Source organism: Cydia strobilella, chromosome 17 (genome assembly GCF_947568885.1).
Source record: "Cydia strobilella chromosome 17, ilCydStro3.1, whole genome shotgun sequence".
Taxonomy (NCBI): Eukaryota; Metazoa; Arthropoda; class Insecta; order Lepidoptera; family Tortricidae; genus Cydia; species Cydia strobilella.
This window is the reverse complement of record NC_086057.1, coordinates 15,735,327-15,760,937: the sequence shown is the minus strand read 5'-3', so window position 1 is coordinate 15,760,937 and position 25,611 is coordinate 15,735,327. Positions and strand designations below refer to the sequence as shown.

Genomic DNA, 25,611 nt, shown 5'->3' with positions numbered 1-25,611 from the left:
GATATCGTCCCACAAAATTTAACCTTTTTCTCTATTCTTAATTTCTTATTTTCTATTGAACATGAACGCATCCTATTCGTGACTGTTGAGTGAGCAATCTAGCCAACACAACAGCACAAAACGTCAAAGTCGTCCAAAATGGCTGAGACAGAAACTGATAATAACAGTATTATTAGACCTGAGAGAAATAATAAAGTTACAACGGCTACCAATGGGCCCCGTCGCGTTACCATCTATAAAACTGACACTGGGTTCGGTTTCAATGTGCGCGGTCAAGTGTCCGAGGGTGGGCAGTTGAGGTCGATCAATGGAGAGCTTTATGCTCCCTTGCAGCACGTAAGCGCTGTTTTGGAGCAAGGAGCGGCTGAGCAAGCTGGTATCCGGAAGGGGGACAGGATCCTAGAAGTGTAAGTACCTAGACTATGTAATCTGTAAGCAGTAGGTGGGTGGCACTGGCTGGGAACCTCCCATGAGTGTTCTCAGTATTGTTTGGCAATTTTAAGCCTAGCAACGCCTTTCGAAGCCGGTTCATTCGTTTTAGAATAGGCTGTAATCTAATTAGAATCATCCCAATCCTATGAGAATCAGTAGTGTCCTGCATAATTATTCAAATGTTTCAAATACAATTTTTTATACATAATTGTTTTTTTTTTTTTTAATTTATTAGACCATGGCACTGCCATCTCAATAATTCTATTTTTCAATTTAAAACCGTGCACAGTTCATGTCTTGCATTTTTTTTGTGAAATCAGAGATGAATGAGTCATATTTTGAAACAGGTTTCTGTGGTCAATGAAAGTCAGTCAGCTATGAAATTGGTTGCAAAACATATTGTTGCTATTTGGTAACTTTTTTTTTCTTATACCACGTCGGTGGCAAACAAGCATACGGCCCGCCTGATGGTAAGCAGTCACCGCCTATGGACGCCTGTAACACCAGAGATATTACATGCAGTAACAAAAATAAAGAATGGTTAAATTATGTATTTGCTGAAATAATTTATTGGTGTGTTAAAAACTGGATTACATTTTTACGGAAATGAAGCGAAAGGTCATAGTCAGATTGTGTAATTAATACTGTTTGATAACTATGTTACTATAAAATTTATTATCTATTAAAACAATGATAAACCTTCTACTATATATTTGTAATTATTATACTAAACATCATTCATTTATGTACTTGAAATCTATTTTTAACTTTTATTTTTTTATTCGTTGTTGTTCTTTGATTTGTAAAGCATTTTATTAGCATAACAGGGCTGAAAACTTCCGTGAGGCACTGACATATTAAATATATTAAACCGTGTCACTCACATTTATAAAGTTGTTGTCGAGCAATCATCAACTTTATAAACGCGAGTGACCCGGTTTAATATATTTCATAGGGCTATTTTATTTAAAATTGTACAGTCCATCATGCATTTGAATGTCTTTAAATTAGAATCTTTGTGTGTCATATTTGTGAACCTTGGGGTTTCCAATATATAGCTGATGGAGTTTGTACACTAAACTTTCTTTTAAAACTTGGGAATGTTATTGACATTTCTGCTCAGACTCATGAGCTTTTTTGATCCTTGAGTGTCCCAAAATTTTCATACGGTCCATTCCTTCCATTACCCCTTTTTTTCGCTCGTAAGGATTGAGGTAAAAAAATTCTGAACTGTTTCACAGCCAATGTCCCCGATAGTACATGTTACAATAAAATGTATGTACGTTTAACGCTAACATTGTTTTGTACAGAGAATGTGATATAGACGCTATCGCTGTTCAAATGGGAACGAGACTGCAAACAGGGCCCTAGAAAAACTAGCTATCCGGTTGGATATCTATATGTATAGATAGGTATATAAAACAGTCGCATTATCATGTTTGGCATTTTGCCACGGCTCATGGGAGCCTGGGGTCCGCTTGGCAACTAATCCTAAGAATTGGCGTAGGCACTAGTTTTTACGAAAGCGACTGCCATCTGACATCTGACCTTCCAACCCAGAGGGTAAACTAGGTCTTATTGGGATTAGTCCGGTTGCCTCACGGTGTTTACCTTCAACGAAAAGCGACTGGTAAATATCAAATGATATTTCGTACATTAAGTTCCGAAAAACTCATTGGTACGAGCCGGGGTTTGAACCCGCGACCTCCGGATTGCAAGTCGCACGCTCTTACCGCTAGGCCAACAGTCGCTTTATATACTGAGCTAAACCATTGAAGGGTCGGACCTCCAAATTAGCAGCACATATTTTTAAAATTGTCATTGTTCCATCCATTACTATTGATTTGTTTTGACCGAAGTTTCGGTATCGGTTTCGGCGTACAAAATTATGTTTCGGCCGAAGGTTCGGTTTCGGCCAAAATCCTGCAGAACCTTTCGACTGCGCCGAAACTGTATTTTCTGTAGTGTCCCGCCGAAATTTTGGTTTCGGCAGGTTTGGGCATAAAAATCATGTTTAGGCCGAAGGTTCGGTTTCAGCCGAAACTAGTGCAGAACGCAGAACCGTACCTTCGGTTTCGGCAAGAAACTCTGCTTCAGTCGAACACTAGATCCTATTGATGCTGTCTGTATGTAGGTACAGTCAAAAATAATAATTTCTGTACCATTTCGTACCTTGTCACAGTACTCACAGTGACAGTCAATATGAAAGTCGTTAGGGACCTCATACTTTTGTCACTGTGGCAAGGTACGTACGACATGGTACTGAAATAAAATTCCTTGATCATATGTGCCTTCGCGTAGTCAAAAAACTTTACGTATAATGGCAAAATTTTCGATTAATCCAAAGAACTTGTCCAACTAAAGAGTAAAGAGTTCGTTTCTCGTTGCTGTGTCTAGCCTAGAAATAATATATATGGCATCTTTAGATTCAGAGTTGAGCAGATGTTTTTGCCTATTGTGCTGTGCGTATTATTGTGTAATGAATTGTCTACGCGTTATCGCAAATGGAAACTATGGTGCTAATCAAAATTATTTTGAAACCGGTTTACAAATGACCTAGAATAAATAATAATTGTCACGCACACTTTAGTTTCTATTTTCTAACAAAGATTAAGAGGCCGGTGTCGATTTTAGTCGCAAAAATGTAAAATTGATAGATTTAGTCTCTCAGTAAATTAGTAATGTTTGCTTTTCTGATGGACGTTTAGGTAAACGCTCGTAAAGCACTGATTTTGTCGCTCTTATTTGTAAATTTCGTAAAGTTTGGACTGCTAAACATAGTAATTTTGTATTACACATATCCTGTACTTGACGTTTATCAGACTACATTTTTATTATTATGACTTTGAAGTAGTGTAAATGAAAGTTAGACGAAATTAATTTTCTCCAGAAATTACTTCAAAACAAGTGATAATTTCTCTAAAAATCGACTTAATTTCAACGTAATTTTGATACTTAAACAATCTACAACATTTGCTGAAACTATTCTTATACATCAATTTGTATAATTTACCACCATGATTTTTTGATGAATTTTTAAAAACTGCCCCTTCTCTTCATGCATTATCGGTGACGCACGCTCGCGACCTCATTATTAAAAGGCAAGATGAGAAGACGTGCTAATAGAAATCAATACTTGTTATTTAGATATTACGTAACAAAACGTGTATAATTTCAACGACTAAATCTATCAATTTTACATTTTTGCTCCAAATTCGACTACGGCCTCTTAAGAGTCACATGAACCTAGCCGCCGCGCCGCCATACAAACGAAGCTACGCTCTCATTTTAAAGCGACATGCTACAATTACATGACATGAAACTTTACATGAACATACATTTGTGGTATTTTCCATAAAAAGGGACCTTATTGTCGATGGCGCTTACGCCATTATAAACGATGCTCCGATATAAATACAATGCCGAGCGACGCTGTGCGGCGTAAGCGCCATCGACAATAAGGTCCCTTTTCACAGAAAATGCCCCATTTGTCTGGTCTTTTCAGCTAAAAATTTGTAATACAAATAAAATAGAGCGTGTAGAAGTTTTTTATGCAAAGCGTTTACTAGCTTTACTTCACTACATAGTATGAAAGAAACCGGCCAAGTGCGAGTCGGACTGGCGAGTCCGTCGGTGGGAGCACCGAGGGTTCCGTACTTTTTAGTATTTGTTGTTATAGCGGCAACAAAAATACATTATTTGTGAAAATTTCAACTGTTCAGACAGACAGACGGACAGCGGAGTCTTAGTAATAGGGTCCCGTTTTTACCCTTTGGGTACGGAACCCTTAAAACAAAATCGCTTTCCGCTGTCCGTATGTCTGTCCCTATCTATGCTTAGATCTTTAAAACTGCAACGGATTTTGATGCGGTTTTTTTTAATAGATAGAGTGATTCAAGAGGAAGGTTTATATGTATAATTTGCAAAGGTTTTGTGTAAATTAGTTGAACTATCCGTGCGAAGCCGGGGCGGGTCGCTAGTGTATTATAATTCCTAGCAAACGAAAGCTGGGGGTGGACGTAGGTTATTTCATTAGAAGAGAGGGAAATGGCACAAACAGAGCGAATCCTAGGCAGACATGCGAGCAAAGCTAGTTTGAGAATAATAACCATTACTTGTGGCAAATATATGGCATATTAAATATATTTAAATGCATATTATCGTTATACATTTATCATAAAAATGCACAACGTCTTTCTGAACCGTAAAATTGTCCGTATTTATAACATTCATACTTTGATAGCACCTTTCAGTGAACGTCTTACATAATAATGTTGTTTTTTATAAATATGTGTTGCAATAAGTGAAAGGATATCAAAAGGTATACTCGCAAGTAAGAAATATACTCGCACTTTTATTCCTTATGAGTCTTTAAACAGGGGTTTTCGGGCTTCGGTCCGCGGACCAGGTTCGGTGCGCGAAAAGGAAGCGAATGAGTAAAGGTACATCCACACCGCAGTCCACTTTTGTGGAGCAAAACTGTGCAACACAATAACATTAGTTAACTTACAGTTACGTAATAGTTTTGCCCCACAAATGTTAACCGCGGCTTGGATGCACTATTGCCTATAAATGTTTGTCTAAATCTAGCGAATTTGCACGCATGTTTGCTGTCTAAAAAATGCGAATAACACATACATGACATTCTTATTAAGACAATAACAATGTCACTTACACACAAATACCTATGTATGCAGGGGTAGGTACATATTTGTGTGTTTGCTACTATTTATTAGCTACCCCTAAACCCTATTATTAGGTATAAGGGTAGCTAATAGTTTTGTTGACTGTACATAAAGTTGACAAACTAAAACAACCAATAAACCAGGGCCCTCTGGTCAAAAAGCATGAAAACCCCTGATTTAAAGGATAGCTCTGTGTTTCGTAATAATTGTGTCGAACAAAGTGATAAGCATTTTATACACAGTATCATTTTATTTGCAATCGGTTTCAGTGTTTTCTTTGAGAGCACTAGTGATATTTTTAAACTCAAAATGTAAAAACCTTAGAGCATTATTAGTACACAATATTTTATTGGTAAAGCACCTACGTATACATTGAAGTTTCATATTATTAAATACTCATTGTTTTAGCTAATATGTCTCTGTGTGTGTGCATTGTTTTTTTACCCTACATTTGTGTTTAAGACCTTAACGAGTTGAAGTGTAGTGTTATTGAAAATTAAAGCGAAAATTAGAATTTTTGACGGTTATATTAGTGAAAATGTTTAATAGTATGTACTCATTGTGCGAACATCAGTTGTCATGTAGACATTCTCATGTTGGATACAGTGGTTTACATAACGGGTAAGTCAGAAAAGACACATTTATTCTCTCCTTGTCCATTTTCATCCTTACCAGAGCCAATGTTTGATTTGGCAATTTTATGAACGCTCTAGGGTTATGCTATGTTCACATATTTTTGTGCCATCTGTCTGGATCGATATTTTTGCCTTCGACTGTACTGCCATTGCGTGTGACACACACGGTGCGAGTGGCCTCACTCCACACAATGTATTTTTGCGACGCATTTTTTCCGGCCTAAACCGCCGTAGCTGACATTAATCTTGTGCTAATTACTAATTAGTACTCGTGACATCTAGATTATAAGGACCTAATAACCTATTTTGCTATCTGAAAGATGTTTGCGTTGTTGCATCTGCGTTAGATCCTTAAGTCACAGAATAAGTAATAGTATTATCATACAGAACGGCCATGCACCGCCTCGCCCCGACTCGAATTACCTCGCCCCGCGACACCAGATTGACGGCCGTTTGCCGGCCGTTGAGTACTATTTTTAAGCAACTTACTCACACTATGACGCATGACGCGTATACAGACGTGCCGTTCACACATATACGCAAGTGATTTTTGATGTATAGCGTGTCCGCCCTGTGCTTAAGTCCTATCCTATGAACAGTCAAGGAATTTGATTCCTGTGTCTCTTCGTACTATCGAATCGAATGAATATTGACTACCGTCTTTTGCTAGTTGTGCTACTACAAGTATTACACTCATTTATTCAGTCTGATAAAATGCGTAAAAGCAGCTTTGCGTTCAATTTCGATTTCTCTCAGCCTACGCTTATGCGTCGTTGCTGGCAGGTATTGCTTTCAACTTTCCCTGTTCGCTAAACTGTCTAAAGAAATGAAAACTGGCGTAGTTTTATAGAATTTATGTTCAAAGACCAGTTTTTTAGGGTTCCGTACCCAAAGGGTAAAAACGGGACCCTATTACTAAGACTCCGCTGTCCGTCTGTCTGTCTGTTACCAGGCTGTATCTCATGAACCGTGATAGCTAGACAATTGTAATTTTCACACATGATGTATTTCTCTTGCCGCTATAACAACAAATACTAAAAAGTGGTCGAGAGAGAGCGGTGGACGAGTCCGACTCGCACTTGGCCGGTTTTTGGTTTTACAGCTGTATTTAATATTTACGTATAGATCTCATGTTGACATCATTCCTAGTTCAATCAATCAATCTTTAATGTCTAAAACACGTGTCAAAAATTACAATACAAATAAAATTAAAAAATACACAACAACACCCTAAACTATATAACAAAATCACACATTAAAAAATAAAATTTCAATTCAATTTGTGGAGTTTGAATTCCACCCTAGGTAGCTTGTGGATCATATAACAAAATATTATCAACAAGACTTCCTATAAAGTACTAAAAATGCTTGAACTTGTTGACCGATGCGTTAGCGAGGTCTCCGTTTCAGCTTGGGCAAAAATGTGCCATATTCAACCAAATGGGTACTTATTGTCGCTTGTCAGTAAGGCGCTATTTCCATATAGCTTCAATTAGAAATCAACCTTATCAACAAGCGACAATGTGGTACCTTTTGGTTGAAAACGTCACAAATGCTTTCTTCTGTCCGGATGTTCTCCTTTCCAGGTCGCATTTATCAACCGATTCTCGCGAAATTCTGTGAATAGGCTCGGTAATTAGATATAATTTTTCCGTTTCGTTTTTCGGAAAATGTTAAAAATGGTGGAAATTGCCATAAAGGGCTTAAGTGCCAATACAACCATTGTGAGTTATGAGGTACAGTCGCCATCAGATATCGGAGCGGTCGAGGTGGTCAAAAATATCTAAACACGCACCTAGCGCCTTGACAATAGAGGCGTGTTCAGATATTTGTGAGCACCTTGGCCGCTCCGATATATATGATGGCGACTGTACCAGTGATTTTTTTAAATTAATTTCCTATTTCAAAAGGTTAGAAATATCAAACAAACTTTGTATGTAGGTAATTGCTATTACATAACGGTGACCGGAACGTTACCAAATGGACTAATAGTTCTGTCATAAACTTGAGTGTATTAATGGAAGTCAATTTAGTTCAATTTTTGATCGATGGGACTAAATTGATGGAATTACTGGCAAATAAATTTGGATGCTATTGGTGTTATTGGACAAAATGATTTGAAACCCACGACGTTTCTAAACAATTCGTAGTTTATGGGAGTTTCAGAAAATAGTGTACGTGTGGAAAAATTAATCGCTGTCAGTTTTGTGACGATAGAATAGAATAGAATCGCCCACCGAGGGTTCCGTACTTTTTAGTATTTGTTGTTATAGCGGCAACAGAAATGCATTATCTGTGAAAATTTCAAGTGTCTAGCTATCACGATTCATGATATACAGCCTGGTGACAGACAGATGGACAGTGGAGTCTTAGTAATAGGGTCCCTTTTTACCCGAACCTTCGAGTAGATGAGGGGAGAATTCAAAGCAGATAGACAAACTTACGGAATGCTCAATATCATTTTAAAAGTAAACTAACCAAAATGTCATATTTATGTAAATAAAATGCATAAATATCATTATTAAAATAAAATACATTCTAACGTCCATCAATAAATACTAAACATATATAACATTATATAACAAACTGGTCAAGCGCGAGTCGGACTCGCTCACCGAGGGTTCCGTACTTTTTAGTATTTGTTGTTATAGCGGCAACATCAGAAATACATCGTCTGCGAAAATTTCAACAGTCTAGCTATCACGGTTCATGAGATACAGCCTGGTGACAGACAGACGGACGGACAGAGGAGTCTTAGTAATAGGGCCCCGTTTTTACCCTTTGGGTACGGAACCCTTAAAAGTAAGTATTTAGTTAAGTAACCAAATCACGCTTGTTTGGAAAGAAAAAGCTTCTTCGGGTTAGCCTTGAGTGACGCTACAGACTGGGACTGTTTGAGCGACAGGGGCAAATCGTTCCACAACTCCACAGCGCGTACCGTGAACTAATTGGCATATACGTTCGTGTCTTATTCGAAGTAATAGCAAGCGTAAGATTAGCACTTGAACGTAAGCGGTGTTCACTGCCTTCAACCAGATAGTTAAATCTCTCGGTTAGGTAAGATAGAGAGCAGAAAGAGTACGTTAAAAAGTAACGACAGGACACGCACATTTCGGTGTCGGCGGATCGGTAACCACCCGAGCTGGGAGCGGAATTCAGAAATGTGATTTAGATATTGCTAGCTATCGATATCGGTAACACTTGAGTCGTTATTCAATTCATGACTAGCACTGGTTATGTTTTTACCCCCGAAAAAGCGGGCTATGATCATTTGTCCCGCACGTGCCATTGTGATAGTAAATAAATCTCTAATTATATTTGAGTGCATAGTCTAACTCCCAGACGTAACTGCGAAGTAAATCATTATCATACCTAATAATATATGCATACTTGTAATGTATTTACAATTTGTACTATATCAATACCGCCACATATTCTTCGGGCGTCTTGCGATTCGCACTTAGTTTTTGAATAGTGTTTTAATTATTACTAAAATGATATTTAATTAATAGTTGTTGCTAAAAAAGTGATATTTTGATTGTGACATTTCGAAAATATATGCAGAATATACTGATTGAATTTTTCTAACAGCAAGTGTAATATTCGACTGTTGTAGTTTACTACACTGTTAATTTATCCTTTGTGTCACATTTTAACTGTGTAACAGAACGCTTTATCGTGCAAAAGGACAAATGATTGGATAATCAAAAGATATTTGTAATAATCTCTTTTGTATAACTCAATTATGTAACGAAGCTTGGACTATAATCGAAACTTTTGACAGATTTTATATGAAATTATAAACTGTGTTTGAAACGTCGGTAGTTTGATATTCGTTGAATAAACTTTTCGACTTTTGAATTAAAATTATTAGATTTCTTTTCGTATCTTTTGACGCCCAGATATCTTAAAAACGATTTTCTCACGTGTAATATAAACGCGCGAAACCAAACTTCAGTCAAATCCTTCAATGGGTGCTTAATTTTAGTATCAGTGAACTGCCAGTTTGGTGTCAATGGTGAGAGAAGCATACGTGAGATTGGAATCATGTCGGTACAGAGGGGCGGGCGGGGCAGCTTCCACTACAAGTACTACTATTGCACGCGGATCGGTTTTGAGATATACGACCTGGAGACAGAGGCGGAGGCCGAAGCCCAGGAGGCCGAGGGACCTGGGTTAGTACTTACCTATCCAGTAGAAGCTCTTTATTCCTTCATGACCGTGTAATCTACCGTAGGTGCCCAACTTCGCCTAAATAAAATATTAAGAAGATAGTAGATGACCGCTACTCCATACAAACAAAGTCCCCATTTCCTCCCTAGATATTGACATTATAGAAAATATTTTTTGAAATGCTCTTACCATAAAATTATACTAAAACTTATTCCAAGTCCTAAATGTTGAATACGCCCATTAATTCCACGACACAATTTATAGTTTATTTTTATTTTTTTTCTAGGTAGGATTAGTTTTAGTAATTTTATTTTATAAGTAGTTATAATTATGTTTTATACAATTAATGTAACTAGTATATTTATCATCTTAAAAAGATTTGTAGCACAATGAAACATTAATTATCCTTATCTCCCATACACATGACCTAAAGCAGTTACTGTTGGTTTCCGTGATCCTGTGCAACATTGGTTTTGAATTGCATAAGCTAATTGTCGTTTAATTGACATTGTTTATGGGATATAAATTATGTCGATAACCCGATTATTTACTTGACTTTGTATTGTATGATTTAATGTCGTTTGTGTTGTACACATGACAAATTTTATTTCTAACTGTGAGGCAAAAGGAAATTGTGTCATTGCTAGGTATAGTTTACGCTATCTCTACTGAGCTCGTTCACTTACCTGTACTAACAATGGCATTCTGTTAAACAAAAGCCATTATTTCTTTTGTGTGAGCGCGTGGCCTTTGTGCCTGCGCGCGTGGCCAATTGTGTGTGAGCCTCAGGCACAAATGCCACGCGCTCACACAAAATAAATAATGGCTTTTGTTTAACAGAATGCCATTGTTAGTACAGGTAAGTGATCGAGCTCAGTAGAGATAGCGTTAACTATATCTGTGACGTCTATAAAATAATGACTTTCTCCATAGTCATCATAACATGATTATATTATTAGCGACCCGCCCCGGCTCCGCACGGACGCAATGCTGATGTATTATACATAAGAAACTTCCTCTTGAATCACACTATATCTATTTAAAAAACCCGCATCAAAACCGTTGCGTAATTTTAAAGATCTAAGCATACATAGGGACAGACAGATAGCAGGAAGCGACTTAGTTTTATACTATGGAGTGATGTTTTGCTAGCGAAGTTGGGCACCAACGGTAAAGTCCGTGTTCCCTTCTGTAGTTACTTTTGCCAATCCTAATTTTCAATGAATAAATACATTGATAACGAGGTTTGGTGATAACAAGCCTAAGATAATTCTAAACCTTGTTATGGGCACCTTGATGCATCGATACTTTGATCCGGCCTCGATCCTCGTACGCGCATCTATATTTAGCCTATTGATAAACGTAATGCTCGTTAATTTTATACCCTATACCTTTATAAATAGAGTTGGAATTTCTAACAACGTTGTGTTGTTTTTAGATTAACTGAAATTATCCTTAAATATCGTTGGAAGATAAAAGCATTCCAGGGTTTTAGTTAGGTTATCGTTCAGTTGAAAAATATCGAAATTTAAAGGTTTTTTTTTTTTCAATTTATCATTTGTCTGACTACTGGATGAAGGTCTTTTTTTTTCAATGAAAAAGCTCGTAATAATCTATACTTATTATATGTATAATAGCGATGATGCCCTAGACTAGATTGATAATACTTTCTGGGCAATCTATTTGGGTTAGCTCTCCGTTCTCATTCTAGCGAAATAATTGACTGGTATCACAAATAGACAAGCTGGAAATAAATTAATAAATGTAAATGTAGATATAAATTCGGTCAACTAGTTAATTCATTATAATAATGTTAATTCAATTTACTTCTCTTAGTATAGATAAAAAAAAATTTGGAAGAGTAAGGTCTCCTGATCCTGATACAGTCTCTTCATACCTAATAGGAGGACTCGCCACTGTATTTACCAACTAAGATTGAAATGAAATAAATGATTATCTTATCTATCTTATCTTATCTTGTGTTTGTTTCAGAAACGGTGTGAACGTCGAAGGCGCGACCCACAAGCAAGTGGTTGACCTGATCAAGTCCGGAGGCGACTGTCTCACTCTTACAGTCATCTCTGTCACACCTAAGGTAATATTGTAATTTCCATATTTGATTTTAAAGAATATATAAACCAGCAAAGCTAGCGTATTAATGTGTGTAAAGAAATTAATATGTTTATTAAGTAAAAAAATATGAATAGGTTCTATCGTGCCAGTTTCTTGCAAAAAAAGGAAAAAACGCTGCTGGATTAGAAAAACCTTCAGTTATACCTAGCATTACATAGATCCGCTATACGCGTGCGCCCGTGAGGGACAAAACATACGCAATGCGACAATATGATTGGTCGAGTAGATTTGTAGCCCACCATAAACCATACGAAATTTACGGTGGGGAAAAAAAAAGTGAGACTGTGACAAGGACAAACAATAACAGCGCTTTCTCTGCTACTCCTACTGAAAGATACATAAGACTATCCCGTTCGGTCATTTCCCCCGCCCCTCATCACCGATACAGTTATACTAAATTCATGCCTTCAACCCATACGCCATAAGTACTTATATTCTAGGCGCCGTTGACAGAAATCAGAAATCATTTATCTGCATTGATACAGTATGGGGATGTTACAATACATTAGTTTTACAGTTCATGTAGTCAAATAGAAATACTTAATTGAAAAAGTTCACATAATAGGCATCACAATACAATTATATAACTAAGTACTTATGACTAATTTGAATACTGCTGGTATTCGAGATACGACTATGCTGTAAAAGAACGCTCTAAGAGCCAGTTTGTCAGTTTCCCTCCAGCAGCTTTAGCTCCTCCGGGAGATGATTATATACGACGATGCACATATTAAAAACACAGACAGACTCAAATACTTGCGCCAACTACTTGTATCCCATTCCCTACTGTAAATGCAATTTATTGAGCATATGCTTGTAGCCGAAGGTTCCAAGGGAACCTGGCGAATTCTAAAATAACTAAAGTCACAACCAAATTCACTTTAAATTAAGAATGCTAGACATAGTCGTAACAAAGTCTTAACCTTTTGGACGCCAATGACGGATATACCGGCACCGCAGGTCCAAGGCCAAAGACTGATTAATCCGTCACGGACCACAGGGCAACATAGACCTACGTGCATGTGCATAAAGTTCAATTTCAGTTTTGACACTTCGGTGACGTGGCGTCCGAGTGACAGCTTTTGTGTTTGACACGGAGTCGAAAAGGTTAATTTCAAAAAAAAAAATGTCTGATGTCACTTGTCCTGTTTCAATATAAATATTGATACTTCATGCATCTAAGAGTTAAGATTATTATTATTGTAAGTATTAATGTGAATCTGGCAATGGGCCTTAGTTGCCTAAAAATAAATGATAATAGATTGGATTGTTGAATTGTTGAATAGGAGGCCGAACGCCTGGAGCCATGCGACGACGGCTCAGCGCCGGTCGGCGTGATCGGCGGCGCCGCCAATTCCCGCGCGACCGTCTACCAACGCTACGACTACACCGACAAACGCTCGCTACCTGTCTCCATACCCGACTACAGGTATACTTATTGAAGTCTATAGAGGACGCGTTAAATGTCAGAATGGCCGAGTCGGTGAACTGAGTTTAACGCCATCTGATGACTTCGCTGTGAATAACAGTAGGTAAAATCATCAGTCAGTAGAGAATTTCGATTTTTTTTGCAGAAGGCGGTTTTAAAATCAATAATCCCCGACTCGGCCATTCTGTATTACCATTTTAGAAAGCAGCTGTAGACAGTATTAAATTAACCTATTTTCTATTTAAATACATATTATTGCAGTAAAGTCTATAGATGGTGTCTTTTGATCTCCGACTCGGCCATGCTGATATTTTAGGCGTCCTCATTTGTTAAATTAAGAAATGTAAAATACTTTGTAAAATAGCTAATATTGTGTTGTGACAGATTGTCGATGTCGATTTTTACACTGTATATACTAATGACTGTTTAACTTGATAGGGTGGTGATGGAACGCAACAGCGGACGATCGTACGTCGCGTTCAACGTGCACATGGCGGGGAGGCATCTCTGCAGCCGCCGCTACAGGGAATTCGCTGTTTTGCACCAGCTTTTGAGGAAGGAGTTTCTAGGTTTGTAAACACTGTTAACCTTGGCTCCTTCATTCTGAAAAAAAACGAAATCGATGTAAAATCCATAGATTTATTGAACCTTCACGCGAATCGGTTAAGAAATCCGACCTGTAGAGTATAGCATCCACACAGCTGGGTATACTAAAGCATTTTTGCCCAAGCTGAGGGCGTCCGCTAAAGTCGTCGTCAATAGAACTTGCAAATAATGTAAACAAACCTTCATTACTTCGTAATCTCACTCTTTAAAAGGACAACCATGACCTTATCAACAGTCTATATACTTAAATATTTTATTTATATAAATTTTTAGATAAATTAAATGTTAATTATTAATATTTCAGGGAAAATAAGTGATTGGATTTACGACAAATAGTATGAGCAACGCTAACTGGCGCGGATGCGTGATTCGGAATATACCCATTATGGCACCCGCGTGTGCGCCCGTGAAGGGATGCACTTCGCGGGCGCACTCACGTCACGCGCCTACGCTAGCGTACGCCTTGAGACGGCGTATGCTCGCTTTCGGTCAAAATTTCAGCGGACGCCTTGAAACGGCGTATGCTCGCTTTCGGTCAAAAGTTCAGCGGACGCTTTGAAACGGCGTATGCTCGCTTTCGGTCAAAAATTCAGCGGACGCCTTGAAACGGCGTATGCTCGCTTTAGGTCAAAAGTTCAGCGCCATCTATTCAAGTTTTCATATTTATGTCATTTTCGTATTGTTTTGTGCTTTTAATAAGGCAGTCGCTTTAAAATAATAAATAACGATAAGTTGACTGGTTTTTTTTTTACACACAAAGCTGAAATGTAAAGCTATTATAGCTTTACCTACGTGTTTCATACGTACACAAACTCATTTATGAGTGAAAATCGTGTTCTCATTTACCGAGAACAATACATTTTAAAATCTGTAGCCCGAGGTAATTTAGACCTTATGTTGATTGGTGCAGGGTTCAATTTCCCGAAGCTGCCGGGCAAGTGGCCGTTCACACTGAGCGAGCAACAGTTAGACGGGAGAAGGAGAGGACTCGAACAGTATCTTGAAAAAGTACGTATTTCTTTATCTTTACGAACTTAAACAGAATGTCAAAAGTAAAAATTTTGAGACAATCTTACACACATCAACCTAGTCCCACAGTAAGCTGAATGTGACGTTTTCAACCAAAAGGTACCACATCGTCGGTTGTCGATAAGGTTGATTTCTAATTGAAGCTATATGGAAATAGCGCCTTACTGACAAGCGACAATAAGTACCCTTTTGGTTGAAAATGGCACTGATAAGGCTCGTGTAGTACTAAACGACGATACACGACGCTACGTTCCGCCCGTAACTCACCACGGGCTATTCTAAAACGACAAATATGCGGAGCCCGCCATTTTGAAAATTCTTGCAAGTCTGGTGATCTCGATGTGGCTGAACAAATTTTATTGCCAGTTTCACCCTTTAACGGGCCAGATTAAAAAAAAATACACGATTCAAGAAAAGGATAGTCTTATAGGCTGGTCATTTTTGCCGTTTAATATTAGTGTGCCGTATATAGTGTTAATTGTATCACAGATTATATAAAAGTTCCTATGAACAGATACTTATTTCTCAAAGAAAACGCAAATACCTACCGTTTTGATACCTACACAAAAATACAATGGAGTGACCTTCAACGCGCCGCTCCCCGCACCGCGCGCGCCGACACAACGCTAGGGTTGCCGACGTTTCTTTCAAATACTTACGCGTCTTAGGTAGATATCTAAATATAAATGTGTCGTAAAAAACATTACCTACATCTTTAAAATAATTTAATAGCACCTACCTAGCTTGTAACTATCGTAAAAATAATAACAGTAGGTGTAAGTACCTATATTAAGAATGTCTACTTACTTTTCCTCATCCGTCGAAAGAGGAAAAAACGATATTTTCTATTTGTTTTGTTGTTTCTTCATCCATCCACACTACAAGCTGTGTTATTTGTTCGTTACGAAGACAATATTTTGGCATAGCGCGCGGTGAGGTGTGTGCGTGAGCGCGTATGGCTTGAGTTTGAGTCCCGCCGGCGGGAAGCGAGTCGTAGGTATAAATCCGAGCTCGCGCGAAGAGTTCCATATGCCTGATTGTACTAACACTATATGGGACTTGTGCCTGAAATAAATGATATCAATTTAAATTTTTAATTATGTTTCGGCCGTATTTCGATTGTATGAAAAGCCTAATTGATTTCATAGTAACATAATAAGTTAAACTGATAACACAAAAACTGATTTCGCTGAGTTATAATATATTATAATTTTCAGGTATGCGCAGTACGAGTGATAGCGGAATCAGACGCAGTACAGGAATTTCTTACAGACTCGGACGATTCATCCAACCCATCGCCAGTCGACCTAAAGGTAAAAATCGGTTATACTTAAGAACTGTGTTAATAAATGTTGAGAAATGGTGCATCTAGATTGCCTAGATTTTATTTTATTTGTTATTGTATTTTATTTTATGTGTGTGTTTTGTGAATTGTAATTGTATGTCAAGAAAATGTGACATTTTGTGACAAGGGGGAGGGGGCAGTCACAAACTTTGTGACGTCACTTTAACTTATTTAAATTATTTTATTCGCTGTACAGTTAAATAACTAGTTTAACGATAATCGTTTTTATTCGTTTACTTTTCTTACCTAATCAGTTTTGGGTTATAAAATAATATTTCTTTTGTCAAAAATATTTTGATAAAATATTAATAATACTTAATTCGGTCTGCCGATTTGTTTTGAAAAAATGTGACGTCACACCAGGGGGGGAGGGGTTTGCTAAATGTGACCAAGTGTGAAAAGGAAGGGGGAGGGGTCAAAAAATCTCAAAATTCGTGTGACGTAATTAATGTATGAACCCTTACCATTTATACGTTTTTTTTTTTCATTCAGGTGCTCCTTCCCGACAAAGAAGTAGTTACCGTCTCTGTTCTCAAATCCACCAACGCCGATGACGTGTACCGTGCGGTTTGCGAGAAAATTGGACTTTCCAAGTCCGTGCAAAAGTACTTCTATCTGTTCGAGATCGTCGAGTACAACTTTGGTAAGTCTTACTTGATCGTATCATTCTCAACGGGCCCGTTTGCCCAAAGAGAATTTAGTATAGAGGTGTATTGTCAACTAGCGACCCGCCCTGGCTTCGCACGGGTGCAATGCTGATGTAATACATACCTTCCTCTTGAATCACTCTATATAAAAAAAAAACCGCATTAAAATTCAGTTGCGTAGTAAATCTAAACATCCATAGGGACAGACAGACAGCAGGAAGCGACTTTGTTGTATACTATGTAGTGAAGTAAATTTTGTAGCAGTAAATTTACTGCCATCTTTCGACACAATATTAAAACTTTTAGAACGCCATTTGATCAAAATCCTTGTTCTTTCACTGATATGTGTTAAAATTGTTAAATATTAAACTGTGTCGTCATCTACACTAGTATAGTCCAAAAGTATGGCGCCATCTTTTCGAGCATAAAATTTTCTTGATTTTCGGAGGCACTTTTTTTTCTTAGACTATTTATCTTATACGGAGTTATATACACGGTGGCTAAAAAATAAGTGCATTCCCGTTGTCAGGGAGGTTTTGGGATTATACTGAGCAACTTTTACTATGGGACATGGGACCAACCCCGAAATCGCAAAAAAAAATTTGGCCGGTCCACTTTCTATGGGAGGGTAAATTTCAGGGTGTTAACAATTAAATTGTGTATAAACTGAATACTAAAAAGGTTTTATTATTCATATTACTTATTAACGTTCAATACTGAGATTTTTTCCCAATCCCATCAGTAATCCCAAAACCTCCCTGGCAACGGGAATGCACTTATTTTTTAGCCACCCTGTCTTTGGTTCGGCGATATCTCTAATGTACCTGATCTATTTCTTGTAACTTTTATTTGATGTTTCAGAACGCAAACTCCAACCGAATGAATGTCCACACTCCCTCTACATACAGAACTACTCGACGGCGTCGTCGTCCTGCCTCGCCGTGCGGCGCTGGCTGTGGAGCCCGCGGCGCGAGGCCGCCGTGTGCGCGGACGAGGCCGCGAGAGCATTCGTATTTTGGCAGGTAGGTTTAGTAGTTTAATGATGTTATGTGAACGTCAGCTGTCGTTCCGTTGGTCAGCGATAATAAACTTAAGAAACGAGTGTGAACGCGACCGGACCGACAAGTGTGAATGCGACCGTTGGTAACGTTGAAAGTGAACGCAGCCGACGCGCAAGAATGAGGGTAGACAGATTGCTGTCTACACAACTTTGACACCCACCCGCTATCTTCAGTCACCCGTGAACATGATGCATGTAACTGCGTCGAAATATCGGGATGAGGAAGAACAATCTTAATAATAGTGTCCACTAGAGCTGCGCTGAGCGAGGATAAAAAAAATACAGGATCTAAAAGTTAAAATTTAAAGTTTTTTTTTTAACTTCCAAAAAGGAATAAAGTAAAGATACCATTCGATTTCATGCATTTTATCCAAAAAATATATTGTATGGCAACTATGTGCATAAACGCAATATTTCACCGACAAAATCGCAATATTACTTATTTGCCATACATTTAAGATGGGCTCTCACGTGAGGTGCCCTTACGCCTCTAAAACACACCGGCTCGTACCGAGATACAGGGTAGGATAGGTTACGTAATCCAGGTGGGGAGGGGTGGGGCGAGCGGGCTCGCAGTCGGTCGGCGGCCGCGGCTCGCTAGGTAGCTCCGTCGTCTGTCACGTGCTCACGTGGCGGCGGCGTGGTGGGTGGGGGGGGAGGGGTGGGGCGAGCGGGCTCGCAGTCGGTCGGCGGCCGCGGCTCGCTAGGTAGCTCCGTCGTCTGTCACGTGCTCACGTGGCGGCGGCGTGGTGGGTGGGGGGGGAGGGGTGGGGCGAGCGGGCTCGCAGTCGGTCGGCGGCCGCGGCTCGCTAGGTAGCTCCGTCGTCTGTCACGTGCTCACGTGGCGGCGGCGTGCTGTTGTAAGGCGCGGCTGTACGCGCCATTAAATTATTTTAATTTTGCTTTTATTATTATTTCATTATGCCATTGTGCCGTCATGTATTGTGGGCTTAGAGCCTGAAATAAACGATTTTTTTTATATAATATCTAGGCCGTAGAAGACGTGAACCGCGGCTCGTGCGTCGCGGGCGCGCGCCTCTACCAGCTGAAGGCGCTGCAGGACGTGCGCCGCGCCGCCGACTACCTCGCGCTCGCTCGCACGCTGCCCGGCTACGGGGACGTGGCCTTCCCGCCTCTGCGCACCGACGCCTGTCTCACTCCCACACTCAACGTCACCGTCGGTAAGTGACTACCTCGCGCTCGCTCGCACGCTGCCCGGCTACGGGGACGTGGCCTTCCCGCCTCTGCGCACCGACGCCTGTCTCACTCCCACACTCAACGTCACCGTCGGTAAGTGACTACCTCGCGCTCGCTCGCACGCTGCCCGGCTACGGGGACGTGGCCTTCCCGCCTCTGCGCACCGACGCCTGTCTCACTCCCACACTCAACGTCACCGTCGGTAAGTGACTACCTCGCGCTCGCTCGCACGCTGCCCGGCTACGGGGACGTGGCCTTCCCGCCTCTGCGCACCGACGCCTGTCTCACTCCCACACTCAACGTCACCGTCGGTAAGTGACTACCTCGCGCTCGCTCGCACGCTGCCCGGCTACGGGGACGTGGCCTTCCCGCCTCTGCGCACCGACGCCTGTCTCACTCCCACACTCAACGTCACCGTCGGTAAGTGACTACCTCGCGCTCGCTCGCACGCTGCCCGGCTACGGGGACGTGGCCTTCCCGCCTCTGCGCACCGACGCCTGTCTCACTCCCACACTCAACGTCACCGTCGGTAAGTGACTACCTCGCGCTCGCTCGCACGCTGCCCGGCTACGGGGACGTGGCCTTCCCGCCTCTGCGCACCGACGCCTGTCTCACTCCCACACTCAACGTCACCGTCGGTAAGTGACTACCTCGCGCTCGCTCGCACGCTGCCCGGCTACGGGGACGTGGCCTTCCCGCCTCTGCGCACCGACGCCTGTCTCACTCCCACACTCAACGTCACCGTCGGTAAGTGACTACCTCGCGCTCGCTCGCACGCTGCCCGGCTACGGGGACGTGGCCTTCCCGCCTCTGCGCACCGACGCCTGTCTCACTCCCACACTCAACGTCACCGTCGGTAAGTGACTACCTCGCGCTCGCTCGCACGCTGCCCGGCTACGGGGACGTGGCCTTCCCGCCTCTGCGCACCGACGCCTGTCTCACTCCCACACTCAACGTCACCGTCGGTAAGTGACTACCTCGCGCTCGCTCGCACGCTGCCCGGCTACGGGGACGTGGCCTTCCCGCCTCTGCGCACCGACGCCTGTCTCACTCCCACACTCAACGTCACCGTCGGTAAGTGACTACCTCGCGCTCGCTCGCACGCTGCCCGGCTACGGGGACGTGGCCTTCCCGCCTCTGCGCACCGACGCCTGTCTCACTCCCACACTCAACGTCACCGTCGGTAAGTGACTACCTCGCGCTCGCTCGCACGCTGCCCGGCTACGGGGACGTGGCCTTCCCGCCTCTGCGCACCGACGCCTGTCTCACTCCCACACTCAACGTCACCGTCGGTAAGTGACTACCTCGCGCTCGCTCGCACGCTGCCCGGCTACGGGGACGTGGCCTTCCCGCCTCTGCGCACCGACGCCTGTCTCACTCCCACACTCAACGTCACCGTCGGTAAGTGACTACCTCGCGCTCGCTCGCACGCTGCCCGGCTACGGGGACGTGGCCTTCCCGCCTCTGCGCACCGACGCCTGTCTCACTCCCACACTCAACGTCACCGTCGGTAAGTGACTACCTCGCGCTCGCTCGCACGCTGCCCGGCTACGGGGACGTGGCCTTCCCGCCTCTGCGCACCGACGCCTGTCTCACTCCCACACTCAACGTCACCGTCGGTAAGTGACTACCTCGCGCTCGCTCGCACGCTGCCCGGCTACGGGGACGTGGCCTTCCCGCCTCTGCGCACCGACGCCTGTCTCACTCCCACACTCAACGTCACCGTCGGTAAGTGACTACCTCGCGCTCGCTCGCACGCTGCCCGGCTACGGGGACGTGGCCTTCCCGCCTCTGCGCACCGACGCCTGTCTCACTCCCACACTCAACGTCACCGTCGGTAAGTGACTACCTCGCGCTCGCTCGCACGCTGCCCGGCTACGGGGACGTGGCCTTCCCGCCTCTGCGCACCGACGCCTGTCTCACTCCCACACTCAACGTCACCGTCGGTAAGTGACTACCTCGCGCTCGCTCGCACGCTGCCCGGCTACGGGGACGTGGCCTTCCCGCCTCTGCGCACCGACGCCTGTCTCACTCCCACACTCAACGTCACCGTCGGTAAGTGACTACCTCGCGCTCGCTCGCACGCTGCCCGGCTACGGGGACGTGGCCTTCCCGCCTCTGCGCACCGACGCCTGTCTCACTCCCACACTCAACGTCACCGTCGGTAAGTGACTACCTCGCGCTCGCTCGCACGCTGCCCGGCTACGGGGACGTGGCCTTCCCGCCTCTGCGCACCGACGCCTGTCTCACTCCCACACTCAACGTCACCGTCGGTAAGTGACTACCTCGCGCTCGCTCGCACGCTGCCCGGCTACGGGGACGTGGCCTTCCCGCCTCTGCGCACCGACGCCTGTCTCACTCCCACACTCAACGTCACCGTCGGTAAGTGACTACCTCGCGCTCGCTCGCACGCTGCCCGGCTACGGGGACGTGGCCTTCCCGCCTCTGCGCACCGACGCCTGTCTCACTCCCACACTCAACGTCACCGTCGGTAAGTGACTACCTCGCGCTCGCTCGCACGCTGCCCGGCTACGGGGACGTGGCCTTCCCGCCTCTGCGCACCGACGCCTGTCTCACTCCCACACTCAACGTCACCGTCGGTAAGTGACTACCTCGCGCTCGCTCGCACGCTGCCCGGCTACGGGGACGTGGCCTTCCCGCCTCTGCGCACCGACGCCTGTCTCACTCCCACACTCAACGTCACCGTCGGTAAGTGACTACCTCGCGCTCGCTCGCACGCTGCCCGGCTACGGGGACGTGGCCTTCCCGCCTCTGCGCACCGACGCCTGTCTCACTCCCACACTCAACGTCACCGTCGGTAAGTGACTACCTCGCGCTCGCTCGCACGCTGCCCGGCTACGGGGACGTGGCCTTCCCGCCTCTGCGCACCGACGCCTGTCTCACTCCCACACTCAACGTCACCGTCGGTAAGTGACTACCTCGCGCTCGCTCGCACGCTGCCCGGCTACGGGGACGTGGCCTTCCCGCCTCTGCGCACCGACGCCTGTCTCACTCCCACACTCAACGTCACCGTCGGTAAGTGACTACCTCGCGCTCGCTCGCACGCTGCCCGGCTACGGGGACGTGGCCTTCCCGCCTCTGCGCACCGACGCCTGTCTCACTCCCACACTCAACGTCACCGTCGGTAAGTGACTACCTCGCGCTCGCTCGCACGCTGCCCGGCTACGGGGACGTGGCCTTCCCGCCTCTGCGCACCGACGCCTGTCTCACTCCCACACTCAACGTCACCGTCGGTAAGTGACTACCTCGCGCTCGCTCGCACGCTGCCCGGCTACGGGGACGTGGCCTTCCCGCCTCTGCGCACCGACGCCTGTCTCACTCCCACACTCAACGTCACCGTCGGTAAGTGACTACCTCGCGCTCGCTCGCACGCTGCCCGGCTACGGGGACGTGGCCTTCCCGCCTCTGCGCACCGACGCCTGTCTCACTCCCACACTCAACGTCACCGTCGGTAAGTGACTACCTCGCGCTCGCTCGCACGCTGCCCGGCTACGGGGACGTGGCCTTCCCGCCTCTGCGCACCGACGCCTGTCTCACTCCCACACTCAACGTCACCGTCGGTAAGTGACTACCTCGCGCTCGCTCGCACGCTGCCCGGCTACGGGGACGTGGCCTTCCCGCCTCTGCGCACCGACGCCTGTCTCACTCCCACACTCAACGTCACCGTCGGTAAGTGACTACCTCGCGCTCGCTCGCACGCTGCCCGGCTACGGGGACGTGGCCTTCCCGCCTCTGCGCACCGACGCCTGTCTCACTCCCACACTCAACGTCACCGTCGGTAAGTGACTACCTCGCGCTCGCTCGCACGCTGCCCGGCTACGGGGACGTGGCCTTCCCGCCCCTGCGCACCGACGCCTGTCTCACTCCCACACTCAACGTCACCGTCGGTAAGTGACTACCTCGCGCTCGCTCGCACGCTGCCCGGCTACGGGGACGTGGCCTTCCCGCCTCTGCGCACCGACGCCTGTCTCACTCCCACACTCAACGTCACCGTCGGTAAGTGACTACCTCGCGCTCGCTCGCACGCTGCCCGGCTACGGGGACGTGGCCTTCCCGCCTCTGCGCACCGACGCCTGTCTCACTCCCACACTCAACGTCACCGTCGGTAAGTGACTACCTCGCGCTCGCTCGCACGCTGCCCGGCTACGGGGACGTGGCCTTCCCGCCTCTGCGCACCGACGCCTGTCTCACTCCCACACTCAACGTCACCGTCGGTAAGTGACTACCTCGCGCTCGCTCGCACGCTGCCCGGCTACGGGGACGTGGCCTTCCCGCCTCTGCGCACCGACGCCTGTCTCACTCCCACACTCAACGTCACCGTCGGTAAGTGACTACCTCGCGCTCGCTCGCACGCTGCCCGGCTACGGGGACGTGGCCTTCCCGCCTCTGCGCACCGACGCCTGTCTCACTCCCACACTCAACGTCACCGTCGGTAAGTGACTACCTCGCGCTCGCTCGCACGCTGCCCGGCTACGGGGACGTGGCCTTCCCGCCTCTGCGCACCGACGCCTGTCTCACTCCCACACTCAACGTCACCGTCGGTAAGTAAGAAATTATCAATTTATCTTAATAAATCAAAAACAAAAACATGCCAAATATCTCTCGAACTCAAAACTGACTCAAGTATATAAATTGTTCTAATAGGGAATATTACGCGGAATTCTGCGTAAGGGGCGCCACTACCACAATCTGAGGGTCTATCGCGAATCAAGAAAATCGAAATTTCGTTATCTGACATCTCTGTCACTTGCATAGGTATTCGAGCAATAAAAAGGCCGTTAGCAAAATTTCGGATTCGCGTTTCCCGGTAGGTCCTCTGTAAACAAACCGCCTTGATGCATCAATGTCATATTTTATTATCTCTGAAAACTTGTCAAAAAACTGTCAAAGGCACAGTATGTATAAGTTACTCTATGGTTTACTAAAGGGGCTAGTGTTGCACTCTGGTGGCAGAACATTGCGGTAATACCCTCTATTTCTTCCAGGCTGGAACGGTTTAAAACTAACAGCGTGCACGGAAGGCGCCGCGCAGACCGCCGAGGTGCCGTGGAGATCCGTGAGGGAGTGGCGAGCCGACGACGACGCGGCCGCGGCGAGGATCACGTATTCCACACACGATCATACGAGGACTATCGCTCTGTTCACGCCATATGTAAGTGTATCCGTCATCTCGGACTCGGACCAGCCCAAGTATCCGTATATTGAAGCCCCGTGTACGTTAGCTGCCGCTCCGTACGCCTAAATAAAAAGTCCGATCGAGCTAACTTTAGGCCGCAGCTAGTACGTATTCCACACACGATCATACGAGGACTATCGCTCTGTTCACGCCATATGTAAGTGTATCCGTCATCTCGGACTCGGACCAGCCCAAGTATCAGTATATTAAAGCCCCGTGTACGTTAGCTGCCGCTCCGTACGCCTAAATAAAAAGTCCGATCGAGCTAACTTTAGGCCGCAGCTAGTACGTATTCCAGACACGATCATACGAAGACTATCGCTTTACGCCATACGTAAGTTAATTTACCGATTTTTGGACAAATTTACAGTCCACAAAATATTTTATTCGAGCCTATTTTCATGAAGGACCAAAAATTTCCTTGAAACCAATTTTAATCTGGGTTTTTACATCATATACTAAAATAATAGTCGATTAGCCCTTAAACGCCATTAAATAAACTTACATTAATTCGGAAACAAAAGGAATGTAGAAATTTTTGTCTTCACGAAAGGGAAAGTATTATTCACGAAACTATATTTTGTCCACAGTACCAGTTCCTGTGTAATTGCTTGGACAGAATAGCCGAGGAGATGAGCTGGGTCGACACAGGCGACTAAGGAACTCTCAGCGCGCGAGCTTAGCTAGTAAGACCGTATTACGCCATTAAAACTCCCAAATTGGTAGAAAACATCTACTGGCAACATCACCAACTCAAAAACAATTGAACGTGGATATGCAAAATGGGGCAAAGACGAGAGGAACATGAGAGTATTATGCTGTAAGTAAATAACTCCCGAATTAGTAGAAAATACTGGCAACATTCAGAATACACACTGAAAATAAGAAACCTAGCAAGTGAGGCCGTATTATGCCTCGCCAAACTATAGTATGAATTTTATGAGATGATTTTTTCGGCTCGGGCTCTAATCTGTTAAACACTTTTGTTTAACACCTTTGTTGGTTTTATGGAGAGACGTCTTAAGCGCGTGCCAAAGCAACAA

The 25,611-nt window shown here is 44.3% G+C and overlaps 1 protein-coding gene across 1 annotated transcript; it reads left to right on the top strand.

Annotated features, from left to right (window-relative positions):
* The first annotated feature begins 112 nt into the window (after positions 1–112).
* Positions 113–25,611, top strand: LOC134748706 (sorting nexin-27). Its single transcript, XM_063683475.1, has 11 exons — positions 113–407; positions 11,918–12,020; positions 13,345–13,487; positions 13,926–14,056; positions 15,004–15,101; positions 16,340–16,435; positions 16,960–17,110; positions 17,976–18,136; positions 19,166–19,355; positions 24,378–24,544; positions 25,159–25,611. The coding sequence occupies exons 1-11, from the start codon at positions 139–141 to the stop codon at positions 25,225–25,227; spliced, it is 1,578 nt and encodes a 525-aa protein (XP_063539545.1). The 5' UTR covers positions 113–138; the 3' UTR covers positions 25,228–25,611.

Bases quoted from the DNA above. Each gene is read 5' to 3' on its own strand.
- LOC134748706 (XM_063683475.1), top strand. From the start codon at position 139: ATGGCTGAGACAGAAACTGATAATAACAGTATTATTAGACCTGAGAGA. The intron at 12,021-13,344 runs GTAATATTGTAA...ATTGTTGAATAG, and splicing joins TCATCTCTGTCACACCTAAG to GAGGCCGAACGCCTGGAGCC. The intron at 13,488-13,925 runs GTATACTTATTG...TTAACTTGATAG, and splicing joins GTCTCCATACCCGACTACAG to GGTGGTGATGGAACGCAACA.